The sequence below is a fragment of the Sorex fumeus genome, unplaced genomic scaffold, assembly GCF_029834395.1.
Source record: "Sorex fumeus unplaced genomic scaffold, SorFum_2.1 ptg000122l, whole genome shotgun sequence".
In the NCBI taxonomy this organism is placed as follows: Eukaryota; Metazoa; Chordata; class Mammalia; order Eulipotyphla; family Soricidae; genus Sorex; species Sorex fumeus.
The window spans coordinates 10,043,480-10,058,357 of NW_026606179.1; the positions used below are offsets into that span (position 1 = coordinate 10,043,480).

The 14,878-nt window shown below is 54.0% G+C and overlaps 1 protein-coding gene and 1 pseudogene across 1 annotated transcript; both read left to right on the top strand.

Moving 5' to 3' along the window:
* The first annotated feature begins 300 nt into the window (after positions 1-300).
* On the top strand, positions 301-7,197 carry LOC130043287 (sialic acid-binding Ig-like lectin 10). Its single transcript, XM_056135542.1, has 10 exons — positions 301-383; positions 454-834; positions 922-1,206; positions 1,363-1,410; positions 1,496-1,765; positions 3,749-3,796; positions 3,911-4,168; positions 5,211-5,304; positions 5,392-5,500; positions 6,934-7,197. The coding sequence occupies exons 1-10, from the start codon at positions 347-349 to the stop codon at positions 7,195-7,197; spliced, it is 1,794 nt and encodes a 597-aa protein (XP_055991517.1). The 5' UTR covers positions 301-346.
* Positions 7,198-12,965: 5,768 nt separating this feature from the next.
* On the top strand, positions 12,966-14,029 carry LOC130044261 (microtubule-associated protein RP/EB family member 1-like; annotated as a pseudogene).
* The last annotated feature ends 849 nt before the right edge of the window (positions 14,030-14,878 follow it).

A 14,878-nucleotide genomic window follows, 5' to 3' on the forward strand; every position in this document is an offset into this window, starting at 1 on the left:
GGAACCCCCATCAAACAGTGGGTTGTGAACTTTCATTTCTGCTTTCCCCAGAGTCCACGTGCAGGGGAAGCCACCACAGACCCAGCCCCTAATGCTAGCTACCCCCAGGGGACTCAGAGGGTGGCAGGCACCCTGGGCGTGGCAAGGAGGCAGCGCTAGGACCAGTTCCCCCGGGCTTCTCCAATCAGAAGTCCCTCTCGTGACTAGGTTCCCCAGATCCTCAGCGTCCCCAACTCCCCCGTCACTTTCCTCTGCCCTGCTCAGAGACAGGTTGGGTGCTGGGGAGTGAAGCTGCCTGACTCCAGCGTGGTGGCCCTGCCCTGTACTCTCCTGGGACAAAGCTGAGATGGTCCTGCTGCTGCTCCTGGCCATGCTGTGGGGTGGTGAGTGGCCGGGGCCAGGGACAGGGGGCTTTGGGGGTGGGGGCTGAGCTGAACCTCCATCTCCTCTTAGGGTCACAGGCTCAGAACCCAAATTATAAGCTGAACATGCAGGCAGACGTGAAGCTACAGAAGGGCCTGTGTGCATTTTTGCCCTGCACGATCACCTACCCCAAAGATCACTGGGAGGAGGAGACCACAGCTTGTGGCTACTGGTACCGAGAGGTGCCCCCAAAGAGTCCTATTCTCGTGGCTACCAACTGCGAGTCTGAAAAGGTGCATCAGAGCACCAAAGGGCGGTTCCAGCTTCTGGGCGATCCCAGTGACTGGAGCTGCTCCTTGCTCATCAAGGACGTCCAGGAAAGTGACTGGGGTGTATATTACTTCCGTGTGGAGAGGGGCCCCAAAGTGCGCTTCAATTACATGAACTACAAGCTCCTCCTGCAAGTGACCGGTATGGAGGGGCGGGGCCTCCCCAAGGGCCACCCCAGGTGTTCCCCAGCTAGTGCTAGTGGCTAGGATGCCCCCCCCACCTTCTCAGATCTGACCCAGAAGCCCGACATCTACATCCTTGAGCCCCTGTGGCCGGGACGTCGGGGGACCGTCATCTGTGTGTTCAACGCGACCTCTGAGAAGTGTCCAGCCCCCACCTTCTCCTGGGAGGGGGCTGCCGTCTCCTCGAGGAGGACCCAAGCCAGCACCCACATGTCCTCGGTGCTCACGCTCGAACCCAGAGCCCAGGACCGCAGCATCGACCTCACCTGCCGTGTGCGCTTCGCCCCAAGCGGCGCGCGTGCAGAGAGGACCCGGCAACTGGAAGTGGCCTGTGAGAAGCTGGCGGGCTGCGGGACTGCGTGGAGGGGAAAGGGGGTGTGGTGCAGAGCCAGGCGGGGTGTGGGAGGACCGCGCTGTCCAAGCGTGCCCCCATCACTGGCTGCGGGGAGCCCCGCGTGCCTCTCCCAAGCCACCTTCCTGCTTACAGATTCCCCCAAAGACCTGGTCATCAGCGTTTCTCAGGCGGAAGGGGCAGGTAAGGCACCAGGCTTCCCTCGGGGGGCGGGCGTGGAGTGGGTGGGGAAGGCGCTCGGGAAGCTCCCCCGCCTCTGTCTCCGCAGCCCCGCAGCCCCAGGGAAGAGACTCCCCCCTTCCACTGCAGGCCCGGAAAGGGCAGTTTCTGCAGCTGCTCTGTGAGGCCGACAGCAAACCCGACGCCACTCTAAGCTGGGCCCTGGAGGACCGAGTGGTGTCGTTCTCCCGTCCGCAGGGCCCCAAGGCCCTAGCGCTGGTGCTGCCCGCTGTGACCGAGCGAGACGCGGGGACCTACACCTGCCGGGCCGAGAACCTGCTGGGCGCGCAGAGTCGCGCGCTCCACCTGGATGTGCAGTGTGAGTGCGGCGCGGAGGGGGCCGGGGCTAAGAGGTGGGACTGGCCAATTGGAGGGCGGGCCTGAGGGGGTGGGCGGGGAATTTGGACCAATACGGGGCCATCAGGAAGGGGCGAGTCTGGGGCGGGGCAAAAGGGGCAGCATCTCGGAGCTGTCAGGAACCCAAGCCCAGTTCCCACGTGGGGATCCCTCAACCCACACACATTTACACACCCAACCAAGCACTTCTCTGCAACTAAACCGGGCGTGAGAATTGAGAACTCAGTTTTGTGCTCTAAGGGGTCCACAGGATAGGGGCTCTGCCCCCCAGGGCACTCCTCACTGGGCTGGTGACCCGCTCTGAACCCGGGGAGAGTACACTTGTGACTAGCGGTTACTGTGAAGGACCGAGATTCCGGTGGGAGAGATGAGAAGCCCGCTGAGATGAGGTGCCTCCAGGCCCCTCCAGTGCCAGCCTCAGCTCACCAGCTCCCACACACAGGCGACTGTAGCTCCCACCTATTATTGGCCACTGGTTCAGTCTCAACCCAAATTCTGGCCATGGAATTGGTTCCCCTGGCACCCAGCCCCCAACTTCCTGCTTTTTCCCACCCTTCCCCAAGTCACTTCATTAGGACGCACGCCTGTGCTTGTGGAGGGAGGTTCACTAGCCAGGTCAGACCACAGCAGGTAATGTATTTGCCTTGCATGGGTTGATATCCGTTTAATCTTCGAAAACTGCCAGGAGTGCTCCCTGAGCACAGAACCAGAAGTAACCCCTGAGTACTGCCAGGTGAGTTCCCCACCCCCACCCCCCAAAAAAGAATTACAGTTTGCTCTGTCAGGACCCCTTAGGTTTCAAGGTTTTAAAGGCAGTTTGTGGTTGAGCAAACATCTTGCATTAGATCCTGGTACTGGGGGCATTTGGTCTCCATGATTTTAAGAACTTTCATTTCTTTTTCTCCTGTGATTCAGGGTATGAATCCCAGGATCTCCCTTACTGGAGATCTGTAGCACTGTAGCACTGAGTAGAGATTTCTTTTCTTTTTTTTTTAATTTTTTATAAGTGAATCACCGTGAAGTACAAACTTAAAAACTTTCGTGCTTGCATTTCAGTCATACAATGATCAAGTACCCATCCCTTCACCAGTGCCCATTTTCCACCACCAATAGTCCCAGCATCCCTCCCACCACCCCCATCCCATCCCCTCCACCCCACCCTGCCTCTATGCAGGGCATTTCCTTTTGCTCGCTCTCTCTCCTTTTGGGTGTTGTGGTTTGGAATAGAGGTACTAAGTGGCCATCGTGTTTGGTCTATAGTCTACTTTCAGCCCGCAATTCCCATCGGGAATGGGCCCTCCTAACACCCTTTACTTGGTGGTTCCTTCTCTATCTGAGCTGCCTTTTCCCCCAGCATGTGAGGTCAGTTTCTAAGCTGTAGAGTAATCCTCCTGGTAATTATCTCTACTATTCTTGGGTGTTAGTCTCCCATTCTATTACCTTATGTTCCACAAATGAGTGCAATCTTTTTATGTCTGTCTCTCTCTTTCTGACTCATTTCACTTAACATGATACTTTCCATGTTGATCCACCTATATGCAAATTTCATGACTTCTTCTTTTCCAACAGCTGCATATCCATTGTGTAGATGTACCAAAGTTTCTTTAACCAGTCATCTGTTCTCGGGCACTCAGGATTTTTCCAGATTCTGGCTATTGTAAACATTGCTGCAATAAACACATAAGTGCAGATGTCATTTCTACTCTACTTTTTTTTAGCAGAAATTTCTTATTGCAACTCACAGGCCTAAGAGCCCTTCCTGTCCCTTTCGGGGCTGTTATTTAGATTTGGGGGAAGAGCCCACACCCACAGTGCTCAGGGGCACTCCTGGAGAAACTAAGGTTGGAGCCAGGGTCTCTGGCACAGTAGCCAGTGCTCCTTTGGGTGTTCCATATGCTTCAACCCAGAACGCCTTAGTGCTACAACCAGGGCCTTGTCTATTTAGATCCCCCTGAAAACCTGAGAGTGATGATCTCCCTGGAAAACAGGACAGGTAAGAAAGGGGGGCAATGGGTCAAACTTGGGGGCAGCCTCTGGCCTGTGAGCACCAGAGGGTCCCCGAGCCCTCACAGTCCCTCTGTCCTGCTCTCTGCCCGGCACACCACAGTCCTGGAAACCTCCAGCAGAGCCACAAGCTTCGGGGTGCTCCAGGGCCAGAGCCTGCAGCTGCTCTGCGTGGCCCAGGGCAACCCTCCAGCCAATGTGAGCTGGGCTGGGAGCCAGCTGGTGCCGAGCCCTGCGCAGCCCCCGGATCCGGGGCTCCTGCTCCTGCCCCAGGTCCAGCTGGACCAGGAAGGAGAATTCACCTGCACTGCTCAGAACCTGCTCGGCGTCCAGCGCGTGTCTGTGGACATCCGCGTGCACTGTGAGAGCCGTGGGGGCTTCTGCGGCTGGGACCCCCTGGGCCAGGGGCAGAGGGACCCCCCGCTGACGCTGCCCCTCCCTCCCACAGCCCCCCCGCAGCTGCTGGGCCCCTCCTGCTCCTGGGAGGCTCGGGTTCTGAACTGTAGCTGCTCCTCCCACGCCCGACCCGCCCCTGCCCTGCGCTGGTGGCTGGATCAGGAGCTGCTGCAGGAGAACCGCAGCAACGCCTCCTTCCAGGTCACCTCCCGCTCCCAGGGGCCCTTGGCCAACAGCTCCCTGAGCCTCCCGGAGGGGTTCGGCGCCGGCCTCACGGTCCGCTGCGAGGCCCGGAATGTCCATGGATCCCAGAGCGCCTGGGTCCTGCTGCTGCCAGGTCGGGGCAGGGAGGAGGAGGGATGGAGTGGGGCAGCGGGCAGCGCCTACCTCCCACTTGGCGCCTGGGGAGGTCGGGGAGAAGCTCCAAATGGAGAGGTCTGGGCGGGAGAGAGGTCAGGTGCTCCCTTACACACGGCAGACCCCTGCGGCCTCCCCAGCACTGCAGGTCTCCCCAGAACAGCCAGGGGTCACTCCTGAGCACAGACCTGGAAGAGGCTTGAGCACTGCCAGGAGTGCCCCACTAATATAGCACTATAGTTATATTGTTCATTGTTTTCTCTTGTTCATCGGTTTGCTCAAGCGGCCACCAGTAACGTCTCTATTGTGAAACTTCTTGTTACTGTTTTTGGCTTATCAAATATGCCCCGGGGAGCTTGCCAGGCTCTGCAGTGCAGGCAGGATACTCTTGGTAGCCTGCCGGGGCCATCTGAGAGGGACGGAGGAGTTGAACCCAGGTCAGCCATGTGTAATGCAAATGCCCTACCTGCTGTGCTATCGCTCCAGCTACATATGCGTATATGTAGTTCTCTCAAGAGGCTTGACACTGAGGCCTGGGAGACAGAGGTGTAAAGGGCGCTGCAGAGAGAAGCAGCATCCCAGCAGGGTTGCAGGGGTGCACCCCTGGTCCCCGCCTTGACGTCCCCTCCGTCCCCGGGTTCCTGGCGCAGATGAGAAGGGATCCCTATCCAAGGCTTTCTCCAGTGGAGCCCTCATGAGTGGTGGCGTGTCGGCGCTCCTGTGCCTCTGTATCATCCTGATTCTGTGAGTTGGAGTGCAGGATTGGGGGTTGGAGGGACACCTGGCCCAGGAGCGGGTGCGACAGGGGCCATGCGGGCATCTACTCTGTAGAGTGAAGACACTGAAGAGGAAGAAGACGAAAGGGGAGAAGGCAGAGAGGCTGTCCCGGAGGAGCACCATCCTGGACTACATCAATGTGTTTCCCCGCGTGGGCCCCCGGGTGAGTGCCCCCAGGCTGCCCTCCATTCCCAGCTCCAAGGCCAGCTCTCTCCACTACACCCCTCTGTGGGATGGCTCCCTGGGCCGGAGAGTCATCATGGTGCTTTGAGTCCTTAAGGGAGTTACCCCCCACCAATCCCAATCCTTGCAGAGCAGGTTTGGGGGTTAGTACCAGGCACTGTTTCTATCCAGACCCGCTACTCTGCTGCTTTCGTGCTTCTGACATGAGTCATGATCATGCAGGGAGATAGTACAGCAGGGAAAGTGTTTTCTGTTTGTGCAGCTGATCTGCACTGTGCATCACTGGGTGTGCCCCCCCCCCACCAATAAAAGGAAGAGGAGGAAGAGGAGGAGGAAGAGGAAGAGATAAGACTGGAAAGACAGCACCGTGGCTGAGGCAAATGCCTTGCAAGCAACTGACAGGGGTTGGAATTCGGCCCAACATAGGGTCCACTTAGCTTCCCTAGGGGGGTCACTCCTGAACACAGAGCCAGGATTAGTGCCTGAGCATAACTGGGTGAGGGCCCAAAGTCCACCCCACCTCCAATTTTTCTTTTTTGGCCTTTTGGGCCACAACTGGCATGCTCAGGGCTTACTCCTGACTCTGCACTCGGGGGTCACTCTTGATGAGCTCAGGGAACCATATGGGGTGCTGGGGATTGAAGCCGGGTGGGCTGCATGCAGGCAAGCGCCCTTCCTGTTGTACTGCCACTTAAGCCCCCAACTGCAATTTTTCTAATCAAACCAAGGGTGTGATTCCATGGTAGAGCACATGCCTCATGCATGTGAGGCCCTAGGCACAATTCCTCACACTGGGAAAGAAAAAGCAGACAAAGGAACAAAGGAAGCAGGCCACCTCTGCCTGGAGATCCAACCCTATGACAGAAAATGTGCAGCAGGTCATGTAGATCTCTGGGTCAAGAACAGAAACAAAAGAAAAAAAAAAAGAAAAAAAGAGACAGGAATCTGGAAGGGTCATACCTGACTTTCAGGTGTTGGGAGAACAGGAGTCAGAGGTTGGGGTTAGGGAAGGAAGTTGTCGCGAGGGGCGGGAGAGGGCTGGCAGGAGGGCAGTGGGGGGAGGGCACGGGGGCATGTGGTGGCAGCTGGATCCGTTTGCCTGGGCGGCCACAGATGTAAACCACAGACTGGGGGGCAGAAGTAGACACAGGGTTCTTGTTTGTTCCTGTCCCCGCAAGCTCTTGGTTTTGCCCTCCGATGTTGCCCCAGTATCCTGTGTGTGCTTCTTCCGTATCCTGCATGTGCTCAGGGCTGTGCTGAATATTGCATGCATGAGCCAGTGAGCGAGTGATTGCATGCACGAGCCAGTGAGTTAGAGAGTGTGTCTCTGATGCCAGTGTATGAGTGATTGTGTCCCTGATGCCAGTGGATGAGTGATTGTGTGATCATGACCAATGTTCCCTTTCCCCTTAGACTCAGAATCGAGAGACCAAGCCAAGTGGTCCTCAGCCTCCTGTCCCGGCTCCTTCCTCACAAGCCTGGACCAACCGGAAGCAGAAGCAGCAGTGTCCCGTGGGTCCCAGAGGCCACCCAGGACCCACAGCATCCACACAGGCCCTGCAGAGCATCCAGGATGAGGTCCATTACTCAAGTCTCTGTTTCCATGAGTGCCGGGCTCAGGAACCCCAGGAACCCAAAGAGAGGCAAGAGGAGTATGCAGAAATCAGGTTCCGCTGAGCCCGCCGGGACAGAGGGCCGGGGGCCAGGGGGAGAGAACATTAAAGAGAAGGAACCCAGAGAAAAGTCTCCTCAAAAACTAATCCTGGGATCAGAGAGATAGTGCAGCAGGGAAGGTGCTTGCTTTGCTCGTGGTTGACCCTGGTTCAAGTTCCGGCACCAACTAGGGTTCCCTGAGCACTGCCAGGGTGGTCCCTGAGCATAGAGCCAGGAGTAAGGCCTGAGCACCACCAGGTGTGCCCCCCCCCCAAATCCTCCAAGGATGATCCGATCTGCTAGACAAGTCTCTCCTCCAGAACCAAGAAGCTTCTGGAAAAACCCCATCAGGGGCATCATGTCTCACATGCCTCAGAGACTGGCAGTCCCTAAGAGAACATGAGGCAGTTCTCTCTGCCAGCTGGCCAGTGGATCTCCTGGGTGCCTGGGCATCGCCCTGCTAGGAGCAGAACGTTGGTTTGGTTAGTTTACATGTTGAAAGTCCCAGGTGCACACATTAAAAGAGGAAGACCATTTGGTCTTTGGTCTTTTGTTGTTTGTTTTTTACATTTTTTTAAAACTGAAATTTATTTTTTAATTGAATCATGGTGAATACACAGCTACAAAGTTGTTCATGATTGGGTTTTAGTTACATAATGTTCCAAGACCTGTCTCTTCACCAGTGCACAGTTCCCGCCACCAATGGCCCCAGTTTCTTCTTCTCTTTATTTTTCTTCTTTCTCCTTCTCCTCCTCCTCATCTTCCTTCTCTCTTCTCTCTCTGTCTCTGTCTCTCTCTGTCTCTGTCTCTCTCTCCTCCCCTTCCCGCCACTTTTGGGCATTATGGTTTGCAATAACTGAAAGGTTATCAGATATATTCCTTTGCCTATTTCCAACACTTAGTTCCTGCCCAAAGCCATCATTTCCAACTATTACTGTCATACTGGTCCCTTCTCTAGTCTAACTGGCCTCCACCCCCACCCCCCACACACTTGCTGTTGTCTGTTTCCTGGTGATTCCTGAAGAAGAAATTTAAATTTCAGTCACGGTCACGGTCACGGTCACGGTCCTCCCGTTGTTCATCAATTTGCTCGAGCGTGCCCAGTAATGTCTCCATCGTGAGACTTCTTGTTACTGTGTTTGGCATATCGAATATGTCACGGGGAGCTTGCCAGTGTATGAAAAAATTTAAAAAAAGAAAGGAATGGAGGGAGGAAGGAAGGAAGAAAAAGAAAGAAAGAAAGAAAGAAAGAAAGAAAGAAAGAAAGAAAGTTCTTGAGGCAGAGTATAGTCAGGGGTAACGTGGGGCTGCCGTTTAGGACTCATGCATTTATAGAGAGGAAACAAAAGTGGGGGGCAGAGGAGGCTCAGGGGCAATCATGGGGAGACCGTCTGGCTCCTTGAACCGAGGGAAACCCCCTTCCTCTTTGCATGCCTCAGCGCCTGCTTCTCTTGGCTGCACGGAAAATCTCTCGGGCAGAAAAATGTCTTGGGCAGAAAAAAAGGCACCGGAAGAAGACTGACCTTTGCATCTGAAAAGAAAAGGTTACAAAACTGGACGGTGGAAGGACTGGGGAGAAGAGAGCCCGCCCCAAACTCCAGGGTCACCACACAGAGAGATGGCACAAGTTGGTGTGCTTGCTTCACAGAGGGACACCCAGACAGGGCCCCCTCAGCATGTCCCCCAGGGAACCCCGGCAGGGTGAAGCACTGCCAGGTGCAATCCTCAAATAAAGACAAATAAGCATCCACAAGGCAGGGGCTGGAGAGAGCAACAGGGGAGCTGTCAGAACAAGCTCCGTCCTGCCGTGCTGTCTCTCAGGCAAAGCTTTTAAGGCAGAGAAGCAACTCATTCTTTTTATTCCTTTTCTTGGCTATAGACATAATACTGTTCCTGAGAGTGAGACCAGCACTGTAGCTATGTAGCACTGTCTTCCCGTTGTTCATCGATTTGCTCGAGCGGGCACCAGTAACGTCTCTATTGTGAGATTTGTTGTTACTGTTTTTGGCATATCAAATACGCCCCGGGGAGCTTGCCAGGCTCCCCTGTGCAGGCAGGATACCCTCAGTAGCTTGCCGGGCTCTCTCCGAGAGGGACGGAGGAAGCGAACCCAACTGAGTGCAAGGCAAACGCCCTACCCACTGTGCTATCCTCCAGCCTGAGACCAGCACTAGACAAATAAAAGGGGTGGAAGAGACTAGGGGCTGGGGGCGGGGGCGGGGGGGGCTGGGGGTTGGGAAAGAGGAAGAGAAAAGGGGGAAAGGGAAGGCAGGGGCCAGGGCCAGCATGAAGAGAAAGCAAGGGAGAATGGATTTTGAGTTGCTATTTTCCTAGGGGTGGGCTAGAGTGATAGCACAGCGGTAGGGCATTTGCCTGCTCAGCCAAGCCGGGTTCGATTCCTCCGCCCCTCTCAGAGAGCCCAGCAAGCTACCGAGAGTATTTCGCCTGCACAGCAAAGCCTTGCAAGCTCCCCGTGACATATTCGATATGCCAAACACAGTAACAAGTCTCACAATGGAGACATTACTGGGCCCACTCAAAATCGATGAACAATGGGAGGACAGTGCTGCAGTGTGACAGTGCTATTTTCCTAGGGGTGACTTTCAATATGATCTCACAGATAGCAAAAAGAGGCCCCCAAAGGTTCTAGACCTAGGAAAGTGTCACAATTAGGAAATTGCAACACATCCCTCCCCCACCTCATCATCTGACTCAGTCCTAACTCAGCCAGGCACTCCATGACCTGCCCCAGGGGCCCTGACCAGAGGCCCTGAGTGTCTAAGATTTTGTTTGGGGGCTGCACCCACCTGGCAGCTTATTCCTAGCAAGGTGGGAGGGTGCGGGGGACCCTATGTGGTTTTGGGGAGATGAGCTTGCATTGGCAGGGTCACCACTTTCCCCATGTTCTGTCTCTGGGCCTCAAGATGCAAGTCTCTGGGCGTGAGGCAAAGCAGAGAAAATTCCCCAGTGAAAAGTGAAACTCATCCTCTCCTTGGGAGGCTGGCAGGGTCCCCCAGAGCCTGACACAGATGAGACACGGGGAGCCGCACCCCTCTCAACTCAGTCCCTTTTTCACTGTTGTCCAGTGACTGGGACCACACAGGACACCAGGCATCACCTCCTTCATGGTGGCCGCAAGGCCTCTCGCTTGGCAGTGGGGGACGCTGTGGGAATCCAGCCAGCAGCCTCTTGCTTGCAGGAAAGGAAGTAGGCTGACTTCTCCGAGCCCCATCTCGGGGCTCCAACCAGCTCATTTTATTATTTGGGGGACTCCCCAGCAGATCTCAGGGAACCCATTGCCATTTCTGGTAATTCTCAGCTACAGTTGGTGGTTCAGAGGAGGGTGTGGGGGGATGCAGAGCTGCTGGGGGGGTTGTTCCTGGGGTCCCCTGGGGCTTCTGCAGCAGTGGTCAGGGGTCACTAGAACTTCACTTAGCAATCGGGAACCTTGTGGTGCTGGGGATTAAACCAGTGACAGCTGCACGCAAGGTGTGTGCTTCAAACTCTATTCATCTCCCCAGACCTCAGCCACCGTGTTTGTACATGGAACTCAGATGGGGCTCAGCAGGCACCGGGGGGTCCCAGTACAAAGTCGCTGAGATACAGCTCTGCCAAAGACAGGCCTGCAAACGGATGAGCCAGGCAGTCAAACATTCTTTTAATTATTTTTTAAATTTTAATATTTTGTTTTTAGGGCCACACTGGTCTGTACTAAGGGTTTGTGCTCAGGGGTCACTCCTGGCAGTGCCAGGGATCCAGCCCAGGTCAGCTCACGCCAGCCGCACGCCTTCCCCACTGTACTTTCTCTCCACCCCTATGCATTCCTTTTAGCACAGAAAAAGTGGGTTGGATGTTGGCAGGGCAGCGAGAAAACAAGGGTGTGCTATGAGTGACCCCAGGGTGGAGAGAGCCATCGCAGCTGTCCTCTACCCCCAAACCTGTGGCATAGGCAGTCCTTCTAAGATTGATGGGCCTCAGAAATTACAACATCCCATTGCCAGGGAAACTGGTTAGACCAAGGGTCAGTGCATGTGAAATACATTTGTCAAGGTCCCACTTGACTTCTGCAATGAAGACTTGGGACTTGGGGTGGGGGCTGAGTCAGAAGTCTGGGGGAAAGGGGAAAGTCCGCTGTGTGGAGGCCAGAGGCGCTGCATGCCCCTGACCTCTCATTAGCCGTTGAGAGCAGGAAGTACCAAGATCCGCTCCGGCCCCTGCCAAGGCTCCTCGACTTCTATGATGGGAAACCCAGGGCCATGAGAACAGGAAAAAGAAGGAAAGTGAGCCTCCTCTTTTCATTTTGGTGTCACCCAGCCATGCTCAGGAATTACTCCTGGCTCTGTGCTCAGGAATCACTCCTGGCTGGGCTCAAATTCAAGTCAGCGGTGCGCAAGGCCAGTGCCTTAACAATATCATCTCTCTAACCCTCTTTCTGGGATTTTTTTAATGGATATTTTCAGGTCACAGCAGTCCACCCCCTTTCTGAAGGCTCCTCTTGAAGATGGTCTCAGCCAAGAATTTCTCTGGTAGGTCCCCGACCCATTAGGCACCCTCTGCCTCCTTGAGTTCTCAGGGTTCAAGGTAAAGGGGTTCATCTCTGTCCCAGGAAGGTTGTTCCTGTGAGAAGGGAGCCCCTCAGCCTACTGCCAAGAGGGTGTAGGATTCAGGGTGGAAACTCTCATTGGAGGTTGCCCTTGTTTGTGACTCTGGCATGCGACTGGGTCTGTCTTTCTGTTCCGTTTTCAGTCCCCTGAAAAAGAGAGCTGGGGGTGAAGGGGGCTTCCCCACACTGGACAACCCATGCACACAGCACCTCCGGGGCACACCAGGACCCCCTCCAAAAGCAGAAGTTCCCTGGGTGAGCCAGGCCTCCCTCGGCCTCTTTAGCCTCCAGAGGGCGTAGCCGCCTGCAGACTTTCTCCTCTCTCTCACCCTCTATGCTTTCTGGAAGACTCTGTGCCAGCCTCAGCCATCTGCATCCAGAAGTTCACTCAAGGGGAACCAGGATGATAGGACAGGGGAAGTATTAGCTTTGGACGTGGCTGGCTGTAGTTCAATCCCTTCGCATCACCTGAGCCCCTCCACATGATTGGTGGAAGGGACATGGTGGGGGAAGGAGGGGCTGGAGCCATAGCACAGGGGGTAGGGCGTTTGCCTTGCATTCGGCCAACCCGGGTTCGATTCACAGCATCCCATATGGTACCCTGAGCACAGTCAGGAATAATTCCTGAGTGCGTGAGCTAGGAGTAACCCCTGTGCATTGCTGGGTGTGACCCAAAAAGCAAAAGAAAGAAAGAAAGAAAGAAAGAAAGAAAGAAAGAAAGAAAGAAAGAAAATATGGGGCTGGTGCAATAGTACAGCGGGTAGGGTGTTTGCCTTGCAAGCGGCCAACATGGTGGACCCAAGTTCAATTCCTCCGCCCCTCGCAGAGAGCCCCGCAAGCTAGAGAGTATCTCGCCCACACGGCAAAGCCTGGCAAGCTACCCATGACGTATTTGATATGCCAAACACAGTAACAATTGTCACAACGGAGACGTTACTGGGCCTGCTTGAGCAAATCGATGAACAATGGGAGGACAGTGACAGTGACCCAAAAAGAAAAAAAAAAGGAAAGAAACAAGAAATGTGGGGTAATCCTGACAACCGCTTCTTGGGAGTCTGAAGATGCCCCCATCCTCCAAAAGGACAGTGAGGAGGAAAGGAGAACTTTCCTTCTCAAAATTTAAATAGGGGTAGATGAAGACAGAACCAGAGCCAGTCACCCGTCATGGAGCGGTTCCGCTGAGCCAAAGATGACAGTGAATATACACTCAACGTCAGTCACCAGTGATAATCTGAGTTGATATGACATGCTTGCCTGGATCAATGAGTCTCTACAGTTGAACTGGGGAAGATTGAACAGCTGTGCTCAGGGACTTCGCGTTGTCAGTTTATGGACACGCTGTTTCCTGGCTCCATTGCCTTGAAGAAAGGGAAATTTCAAGCTAACCTAGAACATGAATATATCCAGAACTTCAAAATGCTGCAAGCAGGTTTCAAGGGGATGGGTGTTGACAAAATAATTCCTGAGGACAAATTACTTAAAGGGAAGTTTCAGGACAATTTTGAATTTATTCAGTGGTTCAAGAAATTCTTTGGAGGACTGGAATGCTAGCACAGCAGGTAGGGTGTTTGCCTTGCATACGGCCAACTTGGGTTGATTCCCAGCATCCCATATGGTCCCCTGAGCACCGCCAGGAGTAACTCCTGAGTGCAGAGCCAGAAGTAACCCCTGTGCATCGCTGGGTGTGACAAAAAAAAAAAAAAAGAAATTCTTTGACGCAAACTATTATGGGAAAGACTATGACCCTGTCGCAGTCAGACGAAGCCAGGAGATTGCAGTGGCACCTCTCTCGTCTCCTGCTGGAAACAAACCCAAGAAACCTCTCAGCTCTAGCAGCACAGCTCCATAGAAGTCCACTGCAACACACAGAACTACTGCAATGCCTAGGCTGGACCAGGAACGGTGCGGAAGAACCCAGGTGTGGGCAATGGGGATGATGAAGCAGCCGAATTAACGCAGCAGATCAATGTATTGAAACTCACCACTGAAGATTTGGAGAGAGAGAGAGAGAGAGAGAGAGAGAGATTTCTACTTCTGTAAACTGAGGAACATTGAGTTGATTTGTCAGAACGAGAGGGAGAACAGTCCTGTATCACAGAGGGACATTCTGTAGGCCATGGATGAAGGCTTTGTGATAGCTGATGAAGGGGGCCCTCAGGAGGATCAAGAAGAGTATTAACAGCCTGAACCAGCAGAGCAACATCAATATTCTTCACTGCAAATCATGTGTTTAATTGTAAAATACTCCCTTTTATTCTTAGAGGCTTAGAGGACTCTCTGGTTTCTTTTCCTAAGCAAAACGTTCCTCCTTTTTTTTTTTTTTTTTGCTTTTTGGGTCACACCCAGCAATGCACAGGGGTTACTCCTGGCAGTGGTCAGGGGACCATATGGGATGCTGGGAATCGAACCCGGGTCGGCCGCATGCAAGGCAAATACCCTGCCCGCTGTGCTATCGCTCCAGTCCCAAAAAACGTACCTCTTCTTAAAGTGCGCTTTGCAGAAGTTTCACTCCTTTTCCAATAAGTTTGAGTTGGGAGCTTTTACTTTGTAGCAGAGCAGTATTATTAACTTCTAGTTGGTTCACCCAGAGAACAGAGAGGCTGGCCATGGGTTCACCACGTGGACGCTGGTTAACACTGAGTGCTGGAAAAGGTGTTTCTGTGTAATACTAGCACAGCGGGTAGGGCGTTTGCCTTGCACGCAGCCAACATGGCCGACCCGAGATCGATTCCTCCGCCCCTCTCGGAGAGCCTGGCAAGCTACCGAGAGTATCTCGCCCATAAGGCAAAGCCTGGCAAGTTCCCCATGACGTATTCGATATGCCAAACACAGTAACAAGTGTCACAATGAAGACGTTACTGGGCCCCCTCGAGCAAATCGATGAACAAGGGGAGGACCGTGACTGTGACGCTGAGGTGGTGACCTCTGGGAGAAAAATGTAAAGGCTGAATTCAACTTATAAACTAATGTGAAATTTTGGCAGAGAACATTTTAATAAATAAATGCCTTAAGAGTAAATTTAAAAAATTAAACAGGGACCCCTGGGGCGCAGTGGGGGCTTCTGCAAGTGAGGAGGTCTATGGCAGGGACAAGGTTGACAGG